Genomic DNA, 21,243 nt, shown 5'->3' on the forward strand with positions numbered 1-21,243 from the left:
TATAATCCTATATGAAATATGTAAAGAATATAAACCAGCAGTGGCTTTAAAAAGTCTCAACTTCAGGGCGCCTGGGTGGCTCAGTTGGTTGAGTGACTGCCTTTAGCTCAGGTCATGATCCACGAGTCCCAGGATCGAGTCCCGCATTGGGCTCCCAGCTCCATGGGGAGTCTGGTTCTCCCTCTGACCTTCTCCCCTCTCATGCTCTCTCTCACTATCTCTCTCTCTCTCTCTGAAATAAAGAAATAAAATCTAAAAAACAAAAATTTAAAATAAAAAAAGTGTCAACTTCACTCATAACTAGAGAAACGGCAATGAAAACACTAAGGCATCTTCTCTGTTACCCCTGTCAGACCAGCAGAGATCAGTACATTTGATCACACCCAGTGCCAGGGAGAATGTTGGGAAACAGGCTCACTCAGATACCCTGGAGAGTTCAATTGGGGCAACTTTTAGGGAGGGTGTTTTGGCAATATCTGTCAAAATCCTTTGACCCAGAATTCACTGCTCAGATTTTTAATCCACAGATCTCCATTCAAAAGTCTTCCAGTTTGGACAAACAAGAGTGTTCAAGACCTGTACTTGAAGACAGTCCCCTTTCTTGGGTTTTGCTTCCCAAGGCCTTAGCTCAGTGGGGCCCAAGCCCCTTCGTGCATCTAAATCCACTGGAGGGCTGCTGGAAGATGGGTTGATTGGCCCCACTGCAGGAGTTCCTGATTTTTTGGGTCTGGGGACAACCCAAGAATCTGCATTTCTAACAAGTTCTCTGGTGATCCAGAGGCTGCTGGTCTGGGAGCCACCCCTTTAGTTTGTTGTGGGGACTGTGGGGACTGGTGTGGGTGGAGGGATGGGGGCCTGGAGGGGTGAATTCCTTTGAGGGGAAGAGGAGGAGGCAAGGTGGAGATGAGCAAGACTCACTCCCCAACATAGGATTGGGGAGAGGAGGAGGTGGTGCCGTGAGCTGCCCAGAGAGGGACCTTTGATCGGCCTAAGGAGACAGGACTTTGGTCTTGTTCCCAGCCTCACCAGACTCCTCCCCCACCTAAACTCTGCAGTTTCGGAGACAGCAGCTATTCTCCTTGAATCCACAGTCATGCGTAAGGAGCGTATTAGCCATAAGCAGACAATACAGACTGACAATCAGAGAGCCAGGCTACCTGGGAGAGGGAAAGGTGCCCCCATTTCTCAGACAAGGCTCAGAGGTGATGAGATTGGTCTGGAACACTGGACAGTATTCCAGCTGAGGGAGGTAGTTCTTGGGTGGACTCAGCTGTTTTCATTTGATGTTGAGAAAGAACATCTTTTCAAAATATGGTGCTGGGAAAACTGGATATTCCCATGCAAAAGGGTGAAGTTAGACCCTGACCTTACACTGTATAAAAAAACTAACTAAACGGATCGAAGACCTGAACACAAGAGCGAAAACTGTAAAACTTATGGGTGCAAAATAACATGAATCCTCTTCCATTTAAGAATCATGATGGAATAAAATTCTTACCCATCTCAGAAGTCTAAACAGTTGAACCTGATCTTTGAGGCCCTGGTATTCCTCATTGGTAAGGAGGTAGGCTGACTTCCTGGTGGAAGGCTGAGACAAAGGGCATTCCTGTCCCAATCACCTCACTCTGATTGCCAAGCCCTCCCTCCCCGCTCCTTTTAGCAAAGTAAAATTTACATACAGGAACCTGAACAAATCCGAAGTGGGGAACTTGAATTTTTACCTCTGTATGTGCCAACCACAGCCCAGATCAAGATATAGAACATCTCCAGCATCCCAGAAGACTCTGTTATGGCTCTTCCCCTTGAATACCCCCAAAGGTAATGTTATCTATCTAGTTCCACTGTTTAAACTTATACAAAAAATAGAATTACAGTTACTGCTCTTTTGTGCTTGCTTTCTTTTAGTCAATATGTTTTGTTTTGTTTTGTTTTTAAGATTTTATTTGAGAGGGAGAGAGTGGGAGAGAGAGAGAAAGCCTGCACACCCATGACTTGGGGGAGGGGCACAGGGAGAAGCAGACTCTGGGGGTGAGAGGGGTCAGAGGGGAGGCAGTGCTCCATCCCAGGACCCAGGATCACGACCTGAGTGGAAGGCAGACACTTAACCAACTGAGCCACCCAGGCGCCCCTAATCCATATAATGTTTTAAAGATTTCATCCTGTCCTGGCAAGAGTCAAGCATTTGTTCTTTTTTGTTGCTGTGTAACATTCCATTGCAGGATAAATCAGTTTGTTTCCATTCAACCATTGGACATCTCGGTTGTTTCCAATTCTAGGTTGTCATGAATAAAGCTACTACTATACAATTTTTGTGTCTTTTGGTGGGCATAAGCATTTTGTTTCCCTCTTGGGAATACACTGTTAAATAGAATTAAATGATCATAGAGCTTACCTATGTTCAGCCTTACTAGGTACCGTCACGTTATTTTCCAAAGTGATTGCATCAACTCACCCACCAAAAATGCATGACAGATCTGGTTAATTCTCAGTCTTCCACATTTGGCATTCCTCTTTTAATTTTAGTTTTTCAGATGGGATCATTCCTTTTTAAGTTTGAAAATATTTATTTAAAACTAGTAATAGTTTTATTTACCTAAAATGGGTGGTCCAGGGATGCTGAATGTTTGAGAAATTTTCTGGACTCTTGTTAAGTATTCAGAAATTCCCTGAGGGTTTGTGGGTGTGTTTCTGCCTATGTATGTGCCATAGTCACAGATGGATGCTGCTCCAGACCCCACCCTCCTTGCCTTGGAACAGACCCTTCATTTCTCCATGAACAGGAAGAGCTTAGTCGGGATCCCAGAGGGAGATGTTTCCCATCACCAACAACATCTGGGGAACATCTGGTAAGCCTATCCCAGGACAGGGAGACACTTTGCTGGAGAAAACACATCACTTATTTGATTATTTTTATTCTCCTATATTTTTTTCTTCTTCCCTTCCTGCCCCCCAAACCCTACTAACCATTGGGCTCCCTGCTCTAAGCCCCCACTCCAGCCCTTGCCAACTCCCTGCCCTGGTCTCTGTCCCATCTAGTTTTCCCAGTACACTGGCCAGCAGAATGCAAACCTAGGCAGCGTGAGACACCCACATTAACTCCAGTGGTCAATCCTGCCCAGATGATCAGCAGTGACTTCTAGAAAGTAACTCAAGGAAAGTTGAAGCTGGTGGGGTTCTCTGGTCCAATGCCTCCATTTTACACATTGGAAGAGTTAAGTCCAGAGAGAGAGAGGAGACGACTAGAACTTCACTGTACTCTAAGTCATAGAAACTCCCTTCTCCTGGGGACCTGACCCGAAGATTTGAGGCAGGAAGGAGGCAGCAGTGGAAGAAAGGATTCCTTGGAACCAAAACGGTCTGCAACCAGCAGTTACAGGGAGGACAGGGCTGAATGTCTGAGGGGGTGGTGGTGGGTGGGTGGCCACCTGCCATCATAGCCCTAAGGGCTGAGTCACCTCTAACAACACCCAGCTCTGGAGGCTTTAAACTCCCTCTTGAGCTGTCTTAGCCACACCCGTGGCTTCAATGTACCGCTGTATGCTGATGACCCTTCCATCTCCACTTCCAGCCCTGCACACTCCTAGAGCCCCAGCTCCCTGTATACATTTACTAAGTATACTTAATGTATTCAACAGGTTCTTACCAAGCACTGAGGAGAGTCAGGCACAGCCCCTGCCTTCCCACCACTCCCAGACAACGCAAGGAAATGCACAAGTAAACCACACAACTGAGTGCGAGGTAAGTACAGGCTGGAGATGAGCATCTTGGGAAGTCTGAATCAGGATGAGGAGGACACAGTCCCCAAAACAAGCCTTGGCCAAGGGACTGGAGTGGTTATCAAGAGGTGTGGGTGGGAGTGCAGAGAGAAGGCTGGAAGAAACTTAATGAGATTTAGAACAGAATACCTCACATGTAAATTAAAACTACATGCAGCCGTACCAATATTACATGTATAGAGTATAAATAAAAAGACACGTATACCTATTACAGACACTGGAATGGAACAGGGGAGTGGGGGGTGGAAGCACAAGGTGAGCGTGGTAAAGCTGCAAAGGTGGACAAGGGCCAGATTATTTGGGCTTTGTAGGCCCCGCAGAGTTGAGACTTCATCTTGAGGACACTGGGAAGTCACTGAAAGCTTGGCTCCAGCTGCCAGATACCTGTCCCTACAGGTCCCCCAGACATACACACTCCATACATACAGCAAGGGCAGAGCTGTAGCTTCCTCCAACCTACTTTCCTCCTATTTTTCTTCCCTGGAAAGGTGAAGGGCAGGCAGACCCCTTCTGGCTGGCTCTACATAAGCACCTGTGGCTCAAGGGGCCCTCACCATCATCTCCAGCCCAGAGCCATCCAAGCTGGAGAGGCCACCCCCACCCCCCACCTGGGAGAAGGTAGAAAGGAATCCTGAGGGCTAGTCAGTGACAGCATTCATCTAGGACAGTCAGAGAAAAACCCAGAATGCAGCGGGAGCAGGACTGGGAGGGGGAGGGTCAAGCTCCCACGAAGGCTCCCTGGAGGAGGCAGCGCAAGTTGAGACCTTAAAGGCGATGAGATTCTGGTAAGCAGCGAGAAGGCAGACAGGCATTCCAGGCGAGAGGAACGCTGTGTAGCAAAGGCGTGAAGGTAGAAACGCTCAAGGGACATGTGTGCTGGGTAAGGTCTGATCTGAGGTTGGGGAGAAGGGCAGAGGATGGTCTCCTGGCCAGGGATTGCTGCCGGGGCATGCACCTTCCCCTGTGCAGTAATCAGGGAGAGCTGGCCCCTAGTCAGGAAAGGCCTTGGCGGGAGCAGAGAAGGCTGTGGGCCATTTTAAGTGGCCAGGGTGTCTGGCTTGGAAGACATCTCTCTCTCTCTTTTTTTTTAGGAGGTATAGGGAGGGAGTGGGTAGGGGGAAGCTGTTTCCAGGAACTCCCAGCTCAGGGCTTCTGCAGAGTCTCTGACCTGTGGGCAGAGGTGAAGGTCAGGCCCACAGATGACCTCCCCCCGCCCCGTCCCCCTTTCTCTCTGCCCTGGTTCCTCTCCAGTCACAGTTTATTTTTCAGGCGGATCTGGGGGTGGGTGGTAAGGAGGGCTCAGAGGAAGGACGTTTAGATTGGATGATAGCAACTGCCTCGGGCAGGGTGGGGGTGAAAGCCTAGAGGAGGCCTCGGCTCTGCCACCGTCGCCGCCGGGTGGCCTTCCGGACGCTCCGTTCTGCTCCGGGCCTCAGTCTATCCATCCGCGAACGGGGGCCGTGTTACGAGGTGGGGGAATCTCTTCGACCCCGCTCTGCCGGTTGGGAGCGTCGGCGACTTCAAGAAACTGCGGGAGGGGGACGGGCGAGGGCGACTGAGGGCGCAGGTTAGTCCCGGCGCCCGCGCGGGGTCAGAGTCCGCAGGGAGCCCCCACTGGCCGCTTCTCCGGGCTCCGGGCGGGGGTAGGTGGCGCCTCCGGGGCGGGGCTGCCGGGCCGCCTGGCGGGAGGCCGGGCGTGCGTCAGCGCTGCGAGCCCCGGAGTTTTCCACTGACGAGGAGGGCGGAGCGGCGGGCGGGGCCGGGCGCAGCCAGTCTCCCGCCGCCGCCGCCGCTGCCGGACGCTCAGAGCAAGAGGGGCGGCTGGGCCGACGGCTGCCCGGCCGAGTGCACACGGGGTCGCGGCGCGGGGGGCGTACCCGGCCGGGACGCGGGTCGCATCGGTGTCCCGGGCGAGCTCCCGGATCGCAGGTGAGCGCCGAGGGGCTGCGGGTCCGGCAGGCCGGGACGTTGGGGAGGAGGCGTCCCGTACGGGGGGCTGCGCCCCTCTGGCCCCTGCCACTTGCCCCTTCAGACCCGGCGCCGGGGCGGGGACGGCCTGGCTCGGCCCCTGCCTGCGCGCGGCCGGCTGGCGTCCGGGAGGGGAGGCGGAGAGTAGAGAGTGGCAGGTTTTCCGCTCCCCTCCCCCGCGCCGCCGCCGGTACCCCCCAGAAGTCGCGGCGCCCCGAGCCCGGTGCGGGTGGCGGCCGGGCGGAGATTGGCGCCGGTGGCGGGGTCACCGGGTGCGCGCGTCCACAGGAGTTTCCTTTTGACCCAGTTGCCTGAGAACTTTTCAGAAGTTCCTCGCGTGGCCGGAGCAGGTGACATTTGTCGCCTTCCTCCTCGGGCTCACCCCTCACCGGGGGCAGGCGCCGGGGCTGGGGCGCGTGCCTGGCGCCCCTGGCCGGAGGGTTTCAGGGAGGGAGTGGAGGGAAGATCGTGGAGGAGTGAGGCTTCGTGAGTCACGGACCCCGGCAGGAGGGAGGGAGGAGGGATTGTGTCGTACGCTCACCTGTTTGTCAGTCACCGTCACACGCAGAGGCCGCCGCTGTGAGTCACGGGCGCAGCAGCCCCACCGGACACTCGCGGGCACACGTAGGCTCTCTCCCCCGCACTTCTCCCCTCTGCAGCACGTACTTCCTCCCGGTCCTCAGTTTCCCCTCCCTGGGGGCCCTTCCACAGACTCGCACCCTTGGATGTCCCCACCACAGCAGCCCTCACACACTTAGTCACTCCAGCTCTCTGGCACAGTCACACACATAGCCTACACTCTTGACACTGGAGGAGCCCTCCCCGGCTCCACTGCCCACCCCACACCTCCACTCAGATGTCTCACAGTCCTCTGGAGCAGGCCTCCTCCGCTGGCCCCCCAATCCTTGACATCACCACCCTCTTCCGTCTCCACATCCGGAGGTCGGCAAGCCTAGTCCCCTTTCTCCTTTGCCTTCCCTGTCCTGTCATCACTCACCTAACCCTGGCCCGGGGCCAACTAGTCACACCCCCTCCTTTGGTCGGGGACTGAGCCATCTTTTTAAAATGCAAATCTGGTATTGTCACTCCCTACTTAAACCCTTCTGTGGCTTCCAGTGCCCTCAGGCTAAAGCCTGCCCTGTCAGCCCTGGCTCTCGAAACCTGTCCCAGGATGCCCCTCCCCCTCACTATTCTGGCTAGCTTTCTCCTGCTGTGCCCCCTCTGGAACTTTCTACCTCCCTTCCTCCTAGAGATTCTTTTTACCCTCAGCTTTCCCCCTCCTTTCCCACCCCTCCCACCTGCCATCCCAGCACTCACCAAGGTTTTGTAACTATACTCCTTGCTCCTAAATTCAGAGCCTCAAGAGTGCAACCCTAGTGTGGGTCTTGCTCCCTGTCCGCCCTAGTGCCTGACACAGTGCTTGGCATGCCGGCGGAGCTCCATATTTGTTGAATGAATGAGAATGAAGGAGGCCTTGCTTAGCTGGAGGAAGCAGTTGCTGTCAGGTGCAATTTCCCTTCTGCAGGAGCAGTTGGCCTCCTGTAGGCAGCAAACATTTGGCACCTACCCAGTGCCAGGCCTTGGAGGCCAAGGCTGAGGAACTGTGCCCTCCCCCAGGATCACTTTCTGAGAGATGGGGGGATGGGGTATGCTAAGGCTTCCTGTCTGCCCTCTCTGTGCATCTGCCGAGAGTGTTATTCTAGCCAGTGCCAGTGGGGGCCAGAGGTACTCAGAGGTGTCTTTTCCTTGTCCCAGGAAGTAGTTCCTGAGAGTCTGGAGTCATGTGACCCCAGGTGTTGCGGGGAGCTGGCCTGACCAGGGCCTGGGGATCTGAGGTTAAAGGACACATTCTTCAGATTCCCGGAGGAGGATGGACGCAGCTGAAGGTGCTCGCTCCCCAGTATCAGCTCTGGTAGGGAGCTAGGACATGAGGACTGCTGAGCTGCAGAAAGGAGTTGATGTGATTTCCCAGAGGCCTTGAGATATTCCCCTGGCCACCAGAGAGCCTTTGTTTGCCTGGTGCCCCAGGGTGAGGGGACCTTCCTGGGATTCACAGTGTGGCCTGAGTGTATAGACAGTTGGGAGTGGTAGAGTGGGGAAGTCTCACCCCTTCATCCTAGCCATCCTACTCCTGTGTGTGGTGACAGGAGGGTGGCCTGATCTCAGGGCCCAGGCAGATCCCGGAAGAAGCCTCGCTCTCTTTGATTCAGGGCTTGTCTCTGGGGCTCCTCTGGGGTGCGTGTGGCATTTCTGTCCGAGCCAACTCTTGGGAATTGCTTTTCCTTCCTCCAGGACCCTAGGAGGGGGCCGTGTTCACCCTGGGAATAGAGCCATGGTTGGGATTTTGATTCCTGGGTAGCTGCTGAGGGCCCCTCCCCCCTTCCTCTGACTCACTGTCTGACACTTTTCTTGGACTCTTTCACTATCTTTCATTCCTTTTTCTGACTTGGCCTGTCCTTGTCTCTGGCTGAGTCTTTTTCTCATCTCCCGCCTCTAACTCTCTTGGCCTCTGGATTCCCAGGTGGGACAGAGAAGCACAAGACCCAAGGGCTGCTCCTTCTCCTCCCTCCATCCCAGAGGAGTATCAGGGAAGAGCTAAGTTGTCGTTATACTCTAGGTCTGCAGATCCTGCTAGGGTTCACCACTAGAACCTGCAGCATGGCTGTAGCTTCCCTGTGGCCCTGTTTTTCCTGACATTTATAACACCTTCACCTTAAATTCCCATTCTGTAGACATGCCCGAGGCAGAGCCAGGGTGTCTGGCTTAAATCTGCTTGCTTGGTATCTGTTTGTTTACTTCTGGGGAACAGGGTGTCTCCTGAGATGCCTATGTTGGCATCTGAGCGCAGCCTGAGCTTCCTACCCTCAGAGCCACCCCCTCCTATGGCTCCAGTGCAGGTGGATCTCTGGTCTACACATGTGTACCCCCAGACTAACTGACAGGATCAGGAAGTCGCACTGAGGTCCACCTCTGCTGGTCCTTAGGTGCCTTCTCTATGCCAGACTCTGCTCTAAGCTTGGGTACAGGGATGGCCAGGCAGAGAGGCCGTCCGCCTGGTGTGAGGGAAAGACCGCGAGGCCGCAGCAAGACTTTGAGAGAAGGGTGGGCGTAGGGGATTCCCAGAGCCCGTGGGAGCCCAGAGAGGCATGTAGTCAAGAGTGAGAAATAGGGGTTTCAGGGAGGCCCTCTTGGAAATGACTGTTAGGGTAGGCTGAGTTCCAGCTTGTGCAAAGGCCAGGAGGCGGGCAGGTCATGGCAATTAGGGGAACTGCAAGTTCAGCTGGAATATAGTGAGGGAAACAGGGAGGCAGCAGCCAGGCCTGCTGCAGCCTCTCTCGGAATTCTAGGCTTGATCCTAAGGCCCAGCTTTCCTAAGCATGGGGATGGCAAGCAGAGATCTTTAGGAAGATCACTCTGGCTGCAGGGGGACAGCAGGAGCAGAGGCAGGGGACATTGACAGTAGCAGTGGGGACAGAGACATAAGGTAATAAAATTGAAGGAGCTATACATGAAATGCATAAAGCATATGAATTCTATGTGTACAGCTAGATGAGTTTTTAGTTTTAGACATTCGTGGAACCACCAGCCAGGTAACACAGAACATTTCAAGAAACCCACTCACCCAGCAATGTGAAGTCCCCAGGCTCCCCCCTCAACCGCTGTCCCCAGTGCATATCAAACTCCCGCCCCTCCCATTCTGACTTGTATCATCACTGATTGGGTTTACGTTTCCTTGAATTTCATTCACATGTGTTCTTGCATCTGGCTGCTTTCATTCCACATGACATCATTGAGATTCACATGTTGTATCCAGGAGCTCCTTTTTCCAACAGTGTAGAGTGCCATGTTCACTCAGCACTTAACCACTGTCCTAAGAACTTGACATGTATTGATTCTTGTAAACCTCCCAACCCTGTGAGGTTTTAAGACAAAGAATTAGAGACACCGAGAGCTTAAGGACCTTGACTGGGGTCACGCAGCTGAGTAATAGCCAAACCAGGATTCCAGTGCAGGCAGTCTGGTTCTGGAGCCAAGGTTCTTAATCCTATGCTGATGGCCTCCCCAGTCCCCACTGTCTCTGCCTAGCCTTGTGTGCATTAAATGAGCTAGTGTATGCTTGCAGGACTGGGGGCCTGGATGTGGCCGGAGGGAGAGGGAGGAAGGAGTTGTTGAGGATGGCTTCAGGTTTCTGGCTTGAGTAACTGGGTGGGTGGCAGTGCCGTTACTAAGATAGGGAACACAGGAAGAGGAACAGATGGCACAGGTTGGGGGTGGGGAACAGAGACAAAGGGTTCGATTTGGGGCCTATGGAATTTTATGTTTCTTAGGGACAGCCAGGCAGAGATACAGAGTGGGCATTTGGTTTTGGCGGTGGGTGGGCCTTGGGCTTGGGCATGTGATGAGGCATTCAGCACCCTATGGACAGCATCTGAAGTTTGGGAGAGGATGGGGTCTCCCCACAGGGCTGGTAGGGGCAGGGTATGTGTGTGTGGCTTGGCGGTGTGTGTTTGTGTTTGTCTCTGGGGTCTGCACGTGTGTACATGTGTGTGCGCCTGGCTCTGGGTCATGAGTTCCCCCAACTCCTAGGAGAGGCTGCAGGTCAGCTGGGAGCTGGGTTGTTTTTGTTTGTGGTTTGGGGGGGTTGCGGGTGCCAAGCCTGAGAAACTACCCGCTGAGAAGTCCCCGGAAGCACCTGTGCGTTCTCTTCCCCTGGCCCAATGTGAAGGGTTAGCAAGGAGGGGAGTTTCTCTTGCTTCTCTCTTGTCTGTGGGGAGAGGCTGTGCTCAGGATGAATTTTATCCAGTAAGTCTACTGACCGCTCACTTTCTATCTAGCTCTAGGATCCAGAGATTCTGTCCTAGGCTTGGCAAAGGGGGACAAGGGTGTTTAGAAAGGACACCTGAGGAGAGGAGATCGCCAGCCTTCTGGTTGGTTTTTCCTGTTCTCATTTCCTGTGATGGCAGTGGGGGAGGGGCTCCCCAGCGCTAGGGCCTCTGCACCATTTCCCCTTCCTCCTGGTGACCTCCTGGGGCCCAGACCTGAGCCCTGTAGGACACAGAGAGACAAGGTAGTTCAGCCCTTAGGACTGAGTCCTTTGGGGATTTCCAGGGATAGCAGAGGCATTTAGGGGTGGGAGCCCCAATTCCACTCCCCTTAGCTGAGGCCAGCCAGGCTGTGGGAGGCTCCGGTTGCCCTGCTCCAAGGGCTGAGACCCTTAAAGGGGAGACACAGTAAGCTGTGTCCTAAGGTACCCCCAAGTCACCAGGCTACAAACAGGAGACACTGGGATGTCATCTTGATTGGTTGGTTTCACTAAGAGTTGTTGTTGGGGTGTGTGTGTGTGTGTGTTGAGAGGAAAAAAAATAATTTTCCATGGGAAGTTAATTCAAACAAACAGAGCTAGATGTTGGAGTCGAGGCAAGATGTAGATGCATTTTTAAGATCAAACAGGAGTTGTTAGAGACACATGAAGCACAGCCAGGCCTGGAAGCAGGGGACTTCTGTGGGGCGGGGGTTTCTGAGGGAAAGTCTGAGTGGCTCTGTCACGGGAGAGGAGGGGCTCCGGAAAGTCCTGTGTCTGGGAATCGGGGCCAGTGTCGAAGGCAGCCTGTTTCCCGGAGTGCCCTGGTCAGCCTGGCCCCAGAGACAGAAGGAGAGAGGGAGAGAGAGAGAGAGAGTGTGTGTGTGTGTGTGCACGCGTACGTGCACCCTCCCATAAGGTGGTGTATCTGTGGGGGTGTTTGGGGGTGGTGGTGGAGGAGGAGGGGGAAGGAGAGCCACCGTACAGGGCTGTGCAGGCTGCGGCAGACGGCCTCACACACACAAAGGCACACAGATGCGAGCTGTGTGAATCACCCAGCCAGTGAGTCAGCCCCCAGGATTCCTGTCGGGGAATGAACGAGGCCCGGCTGAGGTCTGTTGGTCCATCTGTTGGTCTGGTGAATGCATGTGTGTAGGTGGGTTGTAGGAGGTAGTGGGGAAGGTTCCCAGTGGTGTCCTAGGAAGGCTTTTGGGCAGAGATGGTGGGAATCTGCAAGTGCCAGGAGGAGGGTTTGGACCTCGGTACTCTGCCTGCAGCAGGAAGCCTCTCGAAGCCTTCCCCCTGCATGCAGAGCCAAGGGGGAGGCCTGGGACACCTTGAAGGGTAAGGGGAGTTGATCGAGACTGAGCAGCCGCTGTCTGTCTGCAGGCCTGCCGTCCAGAGGTTTCTCCTTTCCACTCCAGGCTGTCAGTGTGCGGACCCCTGAGTACCCCCTGCTCCACCATGACCGGGCCCCTGAAGAGGAAGTTTGACCAGCTGGATGAGGACGACTCCTCGCTCTGCTCCTCCTCCTCCTCTTTTTCCTCCTCGGGCCGCCGTTCTCGCTCCTGCTCTCCAAGCTCGTCAGTCTCCCCAGCCTGGGATTCCGATGAGGAGGGCCCCTGGGATCAATCGCCTTTGCCTGACCGTGACTTCTGTGGCCCCCGGAGTTTCCCCCGTGAGTCCCCCTCTCCTGGGAACCACCACACCCCTCCTTCCTTCCTGAAGATGAAATTGGGAGGCCCCTGACAAAGCCATTCTGGCCTCTGGAGGTCGTGTCCCAATGGCTTTGGCTCTCCACCTTGGCCACTTCCCGTAATACAGTGGTCACTGAGGAATGCCCACTGTCCAGAGGCACCTGGGCCCGGCTCGATTCACCTTCAACCTCAGGACTCCCTGCTTAGAAGTCCTGCAGGTCAGGACGGAGCTCCTCAGAGTGGCCCTGGGGCCCTCTGGCTCCAACTCCTCCCTTATGTTCCAGTTTCGTTTCTCCAGTTTGCACACCCTGTCCTACCAACTGAACCACTAGAGTCCCACGCCCCACACTCTACTGCGGGGCCTGTCAGGCCAGTCCCTCTCTGTCAAAATGCCTTTTGGCTTTGCCTGAACATAGTGGAAAGGTTTCATCCCCAGTTACTTTTCAAGCTGGCGTCATTCTGATTTCAAAATGACAAAGAGCCCTAAAGCAGTATTCCTCGATTTTGTTCTCCATTATTGCTGCCCCCAACCGCAGGGAACCTTTTTAGACATATTTTTCCTAATTATTACTGCAGTGACATTTTAATCCCTGGGTATGATGTCTTTGTTTATGTACTAATATATGTATCTGTGTATTATACATAGAAAAAGAGTATGATTTTTAGCACATAAAACCTAACAGTATGTTGACTAAACTGGATTTATTCTGGCAATATAAGAATGGTTTAATATTTATAAAACCCAGTCTTGGAGTTTACCCAATGACTATGTCAGAGGAAGAAAAATGAGAGAGCTGCTGTGGATGCTGAAAAACACTTGATAAAATGTCATGTTCCTTCTAGATAAGGCCCTTGGTAAAATAGTAATAAGTGAATTCTACCTTAAGTGATTAAAAATATGTGTCTCAGCCCAAAAGCTGGCATTCCTGTCAGTGAGAACATACTGGAAGCCCTCCCACTAAGGAACAAGATGAGGATGCTGTCACCACTAGTAGTTAACATTGTTCAGTAAGTGCTACCCAGTTCAGTTTGCAGAGAGTAAGAATTCTATGTATTGGATTGGGACAGGCAAAATAGTAAGTTGAAATACATGCAGTTGCCAGTATTCAGTTCTAAGGCAACTACTTATGGTTCAGTTAAAAGCAATACCAATATTTGTATAGAATATACCAAATATAGCTTACTAATCAATATGCAATCCATAACTTAGGCAGTTCCAGATAAGAGCCTTTCTAAGCCTGTTGCAGAATGGAAAAGGTCAATATATTTTTAATTACATGGCCTTAGAAGTTATTTTGTAAATGCCTTGAACAAAAATAAAAGACCAGAATATTTGCAGATAGCTTAGACAGATGATCAGTGTCTTTAATATCATATATAAAGAGTTCCTACAAATGAATTACAAAAAAAAAAAAACTATAGAAAACTGCCTAAGGAACCTATAAATGGCTAATAAAGATGACAGAGGTGTTTAATCTAACAGTCTCATTTGGACTGGTAAGTAATAGTAAGGAGGGGCATTCAATTTTACCAGCTCTAATCCCAGCCAGGCTGGTTCCTAAATTCAGATCCATTTCTTTTCTCGGGGTGGGAGGTCACAGCAGGACGTGAGAGGAAAGGTCATTCAGTACCATCTTCCTGGAGGTTTGCTGAGCCTCACAGAGAACTAATGTCCTGTCCCTTCCCTCTGTGCCTTCCAGCCCTGTCCATCCTGAAGCGGGCTCCCCGGAAGCGGCCAGGCCGCGTTGCCTTTGATGGTATCACTGTCTTCTATTTTCCACGGTGCCAGGGCTTCACCAGTGTGCCCAGCCGTGGTGGCTGCACTCTGGGTATGGCCCCCCGCCACAGTGCCTGCCGCCGCTTTTCCTTGGCTGAGTTCACCCAGGAGCAAGCCCGGGCACGGTGTGAGAAGCTGCGCCTACGCTTGAAGGAGGAGAAGCTGGAGGCACTCCGGTGGAAGGTAGGGGAGACCCCTCTCCATCGCAGGGGCCCTTGGCTGGCTTCTGAAGTCCTAGCCTTAGAGGGGAGGGGCTTCTAGGGTGGGAGCCAGTATGCTCATTATGTATTTAGGGAAAGAGGCCTCTGGGGCCAGTATTGCTCCATCAGGGCCTGTTACCTGGATGATCTGCAGACAGAGTGGGGTGTGGAAGGGCCTGTGTTTGCTGTAGTGGCTGGGGGCATGGTGCCTGAAGCTGTCTGACCTTGCCATGTGAGGGATGGGTAGTTGATGTGACATTGGGGGTGGGGTGTCAGGCTGGCTGTGGAGGGAGGCTGGGGGCTTGTCCAGGAACTGGGGAAATGACAGGAACAGGAAATCTCTTTGCCAATGCCCCAAGGGCAGTGTTGTTGGCCTTCGCATTCACTGTGGTATCCATGGTGCTCAGCCCAGAATAAGCCTGTGGGGAACATTTGTCCAGTGACTGGTGGCGGTGGGGGCCAAGACCCCTGTCTGTCTCTCACATCCTTCCTCTCTGCTGTGGTACAGCTTGCGGAGACCGGGGTGCCTGAGACGGAGGCTAGCCTGCCACTCACCGTGGACGCCATTGATGACGCCTCTGTGGAAGAGGACTTGGCCGTGGCCGTGGCAGGTGGCCGGTTGGAGGAGATGACCTTCCTACAGCCCTACCCAGCCCGGCGACGGCGGGCTCTGCTGCGGGCTGCTGGGGTGCGGAGGATCGATCGCGAGGAGAAGCGGGAGCTGCAGGCTCTGCGCCAGTCCCGAGAGGACTGTGGCTGTCGTTGTGATCGGGTCTGTGACCCCGAGACCTGCAGCTGCAGTCTGGCGGGCATCAAGTGCCAGGTACAGGCTGGGAGCGGAACCGGAGCTCAGGGGCTTCTCTGGGCTCCACAGGATCCTCACTCATGCTCTGCTCTCTCTGCAGATGGACCACACTGCGTTCCCCTGCGGCTGCTGCAGGGAGGGCTGCGAGAACCCCAAGGGCCGTGTAGAATTTAATCAGGCCCGCGTGCAGACCCATTTCCTCCACACCCTCACCCGCCTGCAGCTGGAGCAGGGGGCCGAGAGCCTGGGAGAGCTGGAGGCGCCCAGCCAGGACAGCCCAGCCAGCCCTGGTGAGCAGGTCCTGGCCCCCGCTTTCCCGCTGGCCAAGCCCCCCGTGAGCAGCGAGCTGGGAGATAACAGCTGTAGCAGCGACATGACCGACTCCTCCACAGCTTCGGGCACCAGCGAGGCCCCGAGCAGCACTGCCCACCCAGCCCTGCCTGGCCCTGGCTTCCAGCCCGACATGGATGATGACAGCCTGGCCCGGGTCCTGAGTCTCAGTGACTCTGACCTGGGAGGGGAGGAGGAGGAGGAAGAGGAAGGGGGAGTAGGGAGCCTGGACAACCTCAGCTGCTTCCACCCAGCTGATATCTTTGGTACTGGTGAGCCTGGTGGCCTGGCCAGCTGGACCCACAGCTATTCCAGCTCTAGCCTCACATTAGGCATCCTGGATGAAAACGCCAACCTGGATGCCAGCTTCTTCCTGAACAGTAGCCTTGAAGGGTTGGGAGAAGGCAGCTTCCCTGGTGCCTCAGTGCTGCCCAGCTCAGATGCTGGCCAGAGCAACTCTGTGGACCTCAGCTTGTCTTCCTGTGACTCCTTCGAGCTGCTCCAGGCCCTGCCAGACTATAGTCTGGGGCCTCACTACACCTCCCGGAAGGTGTCTGACAGCCTGGACAACCCGGAGGCCCCCTTCTTCCCCCTGCCAACCTTTTCTCCAGCAGGGGACACTGGCGCTTGCCTCCTGGAGTCCCTTGTGGGCCTGGCGGACTCAGCCACTGAGGCTCCGGCACCCTTCATGGAAAGCCAGTTGTTTGAGGACCCGGCCCCAGTGCCCCTGGTGGAGCCGGTGCCTGTGTGAGGACTGGGGACCTTTTCATGGTCCCAAGAGCCCTGTTGCTGCTTTGTTGTAATTTGGGGGCTCCCTGAGGTCTGTATGTTAAGGGTTTTCCTGTTGGCTGGCTCATCCATGCGGGCACTCCTGAGTTTTGTGCAACACTTTGGATTGACTTATTTATTTTTGTTAACTTCTGTGCTGAAGAGAGGGCAGGGAGGGGGCTTTCCCTGTCAGCCACTTGGCCCCCCCACCACACCCCCCCCCCCCCAGAGCCCACACAGTCTCTTCTTCCACTTTCCATGGTGTGTGCCAGAAACAGGAGGAAATATGGCTCCCCTGGAGCTTTGCAGACCCCTTTCCGGTCTCGTGTGATGTTCTTTAGCCTGAACAAGACAGGGCTGAAATCTGCCACTTCTAATGGCTTCTCCTGCCACCCTGAGCCTCAGACCCACGGGTGGCTATATTTTGTGGACTGTGAAGACTATAATTTATTTCCATAATTTATTTGGAGACTAGAAGGCGTAGGCTTCTCCCCTCTGGCCGGTGGGCAGTGCTGGAGTTGGGGTAGGGCACAGACTCCTGCGAGTCCCTTCTGCCTTGTCGTGCATCCCCTAACCTGCCTGGGCTTTGGTACAAACCAGGTGTGGATTGGGTGCCTACAGTCTACTGCAGCAGCAGCCTGGCTATGAGAGGCAAGTGGCTGGGGACAGCGTCTAGGTAGGAGACTGGGCTGGGCTGGCCAGGCCAACCGTGACCAAAATCTGCTTCTGCCCCCACACAGCCCCCTCTGCTTCCTGTCCTCTGCCTCATGGTCTTCCTCCCCAAAGGCCACAGGCTTTATTCTGGGCCCACTAATGTAGAAGGGAAGCAGGAAGCCCAGAGAGGGCAAGGGACTAGCCTCGGGGCCCACAGCACGCGCTCCTGACAGCTATCTCAGGGCTTTCTGGGCACTGCATGTCAGCCCCAGCCACCAGCCCATGCCCTAAAGCCAGTTGGCTCGGGTGAGGAGTGGCCCTTTTGGCTTTTATGCCCTTTGTTTGCTGATGTTGAGTTTTGCATCCTAATTTCTGTATCGTCCTTGAGTGTCAGAACTATAATTTATTCATTTTTCTCTATGTCTGTGCCAAGAAGCCCAGGCTCTGGGCCTGCTGCCTTGCCCAGGAGGCCTTGCCAGCCTGTGTGCTTGTGGGAACACCTTGTACCTGAGCTTACAGGTACCAATAAAGAGGCTCTATTTTTAAACAGTGTGGTCTGCGTTTGTGGGACTGGGAGATGGGGGCGGTATACCCTTGGGAGGTAGTGTGTGGGGTGGGAGAGGGGCTCCCCGCAGGATGATGTGGACTCAGAGGCTATGTTGAGGTAGGAGTGAGCCTCCTCCCATGCAGGCCTCTCACCTTGGAGACAGGAAGCCCACTGGGAGGTTGCCAGGCAGAGCAGTTTTCCCTTTCCACAAGCCCATCTCTCCAGTGGTCTCCCAGGGTGGTGGTGAGCTGGGGCAGTGTAGTCTTCTGAGATGGCTCTCTGCTCAGCTGTTTTCCACTGGTCTCACTTGAGCTGGGTGGGGCCTGACCTAGAGAATGAAGCCCCCACCCCCCACTCCCAGTTAGGGGCAGACAGTGGGATGTGACTGGTAGAGTCCTCTTGTAGGGCTGAGCAGCTGAGGCCCGGGGGACTCAAGCACAGGAAGCTGCAGGACCTCAACCATCTGCACCAGCCAGACCCGTCTGACCTGTCCCCAGAAGCCTGGCTGCAGGCCAAAGGAGCAGGCTGCACCCTGCCCTGGGGACTCCCAGCCTAGGGCCTGAGGAGCAAGGTCAGCCTCCCCCTTAGGAATAACGATTTATACAAAGTGCTGGAAGGGAGACCAGATCTGGCTCTGATTCTCTGCCTTTTGGTCTGTGCTGGGCTCTCCTTACTTTATCTCTGAGGCTTATTGGGTAAGAACATGGACCCAGAGTGCCAGGTTCAAATCCCAGCTCTCCTACCTAGCAAAGTGACTTAGGCAAATCACTGCCTGTTTACCACCACTGGGTCTAGGTGTCCTCAATACTGTGCAAATAACACGGCTTGTCTCAAAAGCTCATTCAGTTCGCACATACGCAGCACTTAGGAGAGTACCTGGGGCATGTTTGTGACTTCCATATTGTTTTCATGTTTCTGCCACTATCTCTATGTTTTATCCTCTCTTTCTCTGCCAGTTCTGCCACTCTCTGGGTATCTGTCTCTTACCTCTGAACATGCATGGACATGGCCTCATCATCCATGGTCAGGAGAGGATCCATAGCTTGGTGCCTGGCCTGTGATGGGTAGCCTGTCCCTGTAAGCAGCTTAGCCAGGGACAGCCAGGACTTTGGCTTCTCCTGGTAGAGTATCCTGGTACATTCCATCGCTCTGTCTCCCTGCTGCTGGTCCTCAGCTGAGAACACTCCTGTAGAGTTTGTTTCAGCACGCATGATTCAAAGTCTGGGTCTCTCCAGGGGCTCTGAGGCCCTGCTCTGATTAGCCTGGGGGTCTGGAGAGCAGCTCCTGGCTGCTCCAGTTCCCTGGCAGGAAGCCCCCACAGGCTCCTAAACCGTGGACCTAGCCCATGGCAGGACTGAACCCACCCTCTCCCCGTCTAGGGCAACAAGATCGCTTCCTGGCCTTTTTTTTTTTTTTTTTTTTTTAAAGATAAATGAAGACCATTTAGGTTTTACAGTAATAAAAATGTGATTAATGTACAATCCTTTATAGCATCATTCTCCATACAGACAAACCTGTCTCTCAACAACCCGCCCCCAAGAAACCAGATTGTAAAGCAGATGCTAGTAAAGGGGACTGGTTTCCCATATGAAGAACGGTAGTAACGTGGGGAAAGCGTTCCAGATCACTGACTCAGATCAAGAGGCCATACATGTGGTCAGCGGGGTGTTACAAAGACAAGGCTCAGCCACCACCAAGGATAATTCTGTCTGTTCTAAACGCGACCCCTACCTGTCCAGTTCCCAAACTGTCATCACTGGACAACTTCTCTTGAAAATTTTGCTGCATTCTACTCATACTAAGTATTTTGCTTTGTATCAATTATATTGACATGCTTAAAAGTTAGAACCATTCGGAGTAACAGCACTCATGAATTCATGACTTTGTCATGCTAGTTATTTTTCTCTATTATGTAACAATGATTTTTAAACACATGGTTATTAAACTATAAACTATTTGCTGTATATCATTGGAAGGGATTTGTATCATGGTTTGGGGACAGGCACATCTCATCTAATTTCCTACCACAGAGGGGGACACTGAAGTCCACAGAGCAGAAGCTCTTGGGAAGGTCACAGTCCTGACTCCCAGTTCAGAGTTCCTTCCTCTGAGGCCAAACTGGGCCTGTTACTGGCATCATGAAAAACAAGAAGAGAAGTGTTGGGAGCTGCAGCAAAACTGAACTCTGCCACTCTCTTGCCAGTTACAAGTAACATAATTCCTCTAAATAGGGACCATTGCTTTTGTCCTCCGAGGCGTGAAAAAGGTTTCTGGAGGATAAATCTGTTGGTCAGTGTCTTTTAGAAAATCTGAAGGGGGAGCTATTTTTTTCTTGGGCTGTACCAGTCATGGGTAATCGGGTTTGTCCCAAACCAGTGAGGAGCAGCAGAGGCCAGCGGAGGACCTGGGGAGGAGACAGAATGTATGGATAGAGTGAGCCAAGGGCCTCCACAGCCTATGGGATGATGGCCTCCCTCACACAGCCTCAGCTGTGGGACCTTCCACGCTGGTCGTCCTGTGCCCCAGCTGGGCAGGATGCTGTGGGGAGTCGCTTCTTGAGCTCTGGAGGTCTGAAGACCAGATAGGAGAGGGGAGGCATTTATAAACTAACATAATAATATGAAAATAGATGTAGGGAGTTTTGTTTTTGTTTTTTTCCCCAAACCGCCTCTTTGTTCCCCTCTGCTCCCTCACAGAGTCTGGAATAAAAATGGAGCCCAACAGAAGGTGCCCAGTGAGCCCAGCATAAGTTAAGCTGGTGGATCTCTCTTCTCCTCAGAGCAAAAGTGCCTCTTGTGCCTTAAAAACACAAAGCTTTGGGATGCCCTTAGACCAGATGAGGCATGATTCAAATAAACCACACACAATAGAGAAACGGGTAAGAATATGTCATTTTCTGAATCTCTTCTCCCCCGCCCCACTTCCCAACCCCTCCAAGAAACTTCTATATCTTGATGGCTTCCACCCACCCTGGCTCCCATTGACCACAGCTAGGGCCTCAGAGACCCTTGGGCCTTTTCCAAAATTTCTTCTCTGATCTGGGGGTAATTAGGATGCTCTCTGAGAACCTGGGACAGAGGAAGAAAGGGGTGCAGCATCAGGCAGGGGTATCCGTCTCTGCACCAGGACCAGGCCACAGCACCAGCCCCCCACCCCACCCCTAATGTATCCCAGGGGCTTACAATGGCTTACATGGTGGCAGACTTCAATGGCCTCCACAAATCTCTTGTCCTTCAAGTAGTTGAAAGCGAGTTTGAAGCCTATCCAGGGGCACAGGGAACACAGACAGTAGCACCCTAACCACACAAGAGCCAGGGTTTCGGTCCTCCTGCCCAGCGCCCAGGTCACCCACATGCATCCTGGCTGATTGCCTTACCAATGCCAGGGTTGGCGTAATGGCTGTACTTCCAGGCCAGCTCGTAGTTGGTGGCTGCGTCTTTGTAGGACTGCTCCTTCTCCATGATGAAGCCCATGTACTCATAGGCCTTGCAGCAGGACTGTAGGGAAAGCCACACCCGGTCCCAGCACAGGGTACAACCCGCGGGGGAGGGCGGGTTTGGCGGGGGGTGGGGGGGTGGGGGGGGTTGTGCAAAGGATGGTGGTGAGCTGCATTAATTCTAACCTCTCAGGGTCTCCAGTAGCATCTCCCACCTTTGCGAGGGGTCGACCGTGTGCTCCTCTAGGCTACCCCGACGTTGGCATGACCCCTTTCCCCACAGCCCTCCCACTCTGACCCCCACACCCCCTCGAGCCCTTCCCATCTCTCTTGGCTGCCCGACCCTGCCCGCCTCCTCTTACCTAGCCCGGTCCCCCTCCCCGCTCCCCCCCACCCAGGTTCCGTTCCCATCTTGCTTAGCGGGCATGTGCGCTCTTTTGTCTAGCCTCTTCTCATCAGGTTCTAACCGGCACCTCCTCTGCCC

General features: G+C 53.8%; 2 protein-coding genes across 6 annotated transcripts in view; one reads left to right on the forward strand and one right to left on the reverse strand.

Moving 5' to 3' along the window:
- The first annotated feature begins 5,574 nt into the window (after window positions 1–5,574).
- Window positions 5,575–17,323, forward strand: CSRNP1 (cysteine and serine rich nuclear protein 1). Of its 2 annotated transcripts, none has more exons than XM_047740191.1 (5): window positions 5,575–5,705; window positions 11,970–12,223; window positions 13,943–14,202; window positions 14,728–15,042; window positions 15,125–17,323. In XM_047740191.1, the coding sequence occupies exons 2-5, from the start codon at window positions 12,010–12,012 to the stop codon at window positions 16,103–16,105; spliced, it is 1,770 nt and encodes a 589-aa protein (XP_047596147.1). In that variant the 5' UTR covers window positions 5,575–5,705; window positions 11,970–12,009; the 3' UTR covers window positions 16,106–17,323. The 2 variants fall into 2 exon arrangements, with proteins under 2 accessions (XP_047596147.1, XP_047596155.1); XM_047740199.1 differs by having other exon boundaries at window positions 5,584–5,705; window positions 11,935–12,223.
- A 1,433-nt stretch (window positions 17,324–18,756) lies between these two features.
- The window catches only part of TTC21A (tetratricopeptide repeat domain 21A), a 35,078-nt gene continuing 32,591 nt past the window's right edge, over window positions 18,757–21,243 (reverse strand). The window contains exons 26-28 of one of the 4 annotated variants that reach the window (XM_047740112.1): window positions 20,700–20,820; window positions 20,516–20,583; window positions 18,757–20,391 (exon numbers count right to left, since the gene is read on the reverse strand). In XM_047740112.1, coding sequence (XP_047596068.1) covers window positions 20,314–20,391; window positions 20,516–20,583; window positions 20,700–20,820 — 267 coding nt within the window. In that variant the 3' untranslated portion in view covers window positions 18,757–20,313. Of the gene's footprint in view, window positions 20,392–20,505; window positions 20,584–20,699; window positions 20,821–21,243 lie in introns of all 4 variants that reach the window. The other 3 variants (XM_047740104.1, XM_047740099.1, XM_047740101.1) reach the window with 3 other exon arrangements.

Source organism: Lutra lutra, chromosome 1 (assembly GCF_902655055.1).
Source record: "Lutra lutra chromosome 1, mLutLut1.2, whole genome shotgun sequence".
NCBI classification, from domain to species: domain Eukaryota; kingdom Metazoa; phylum Chordata; class Mammalia; order Carnivora; family Mustelidae; genus Lutra; species Lutra lutra.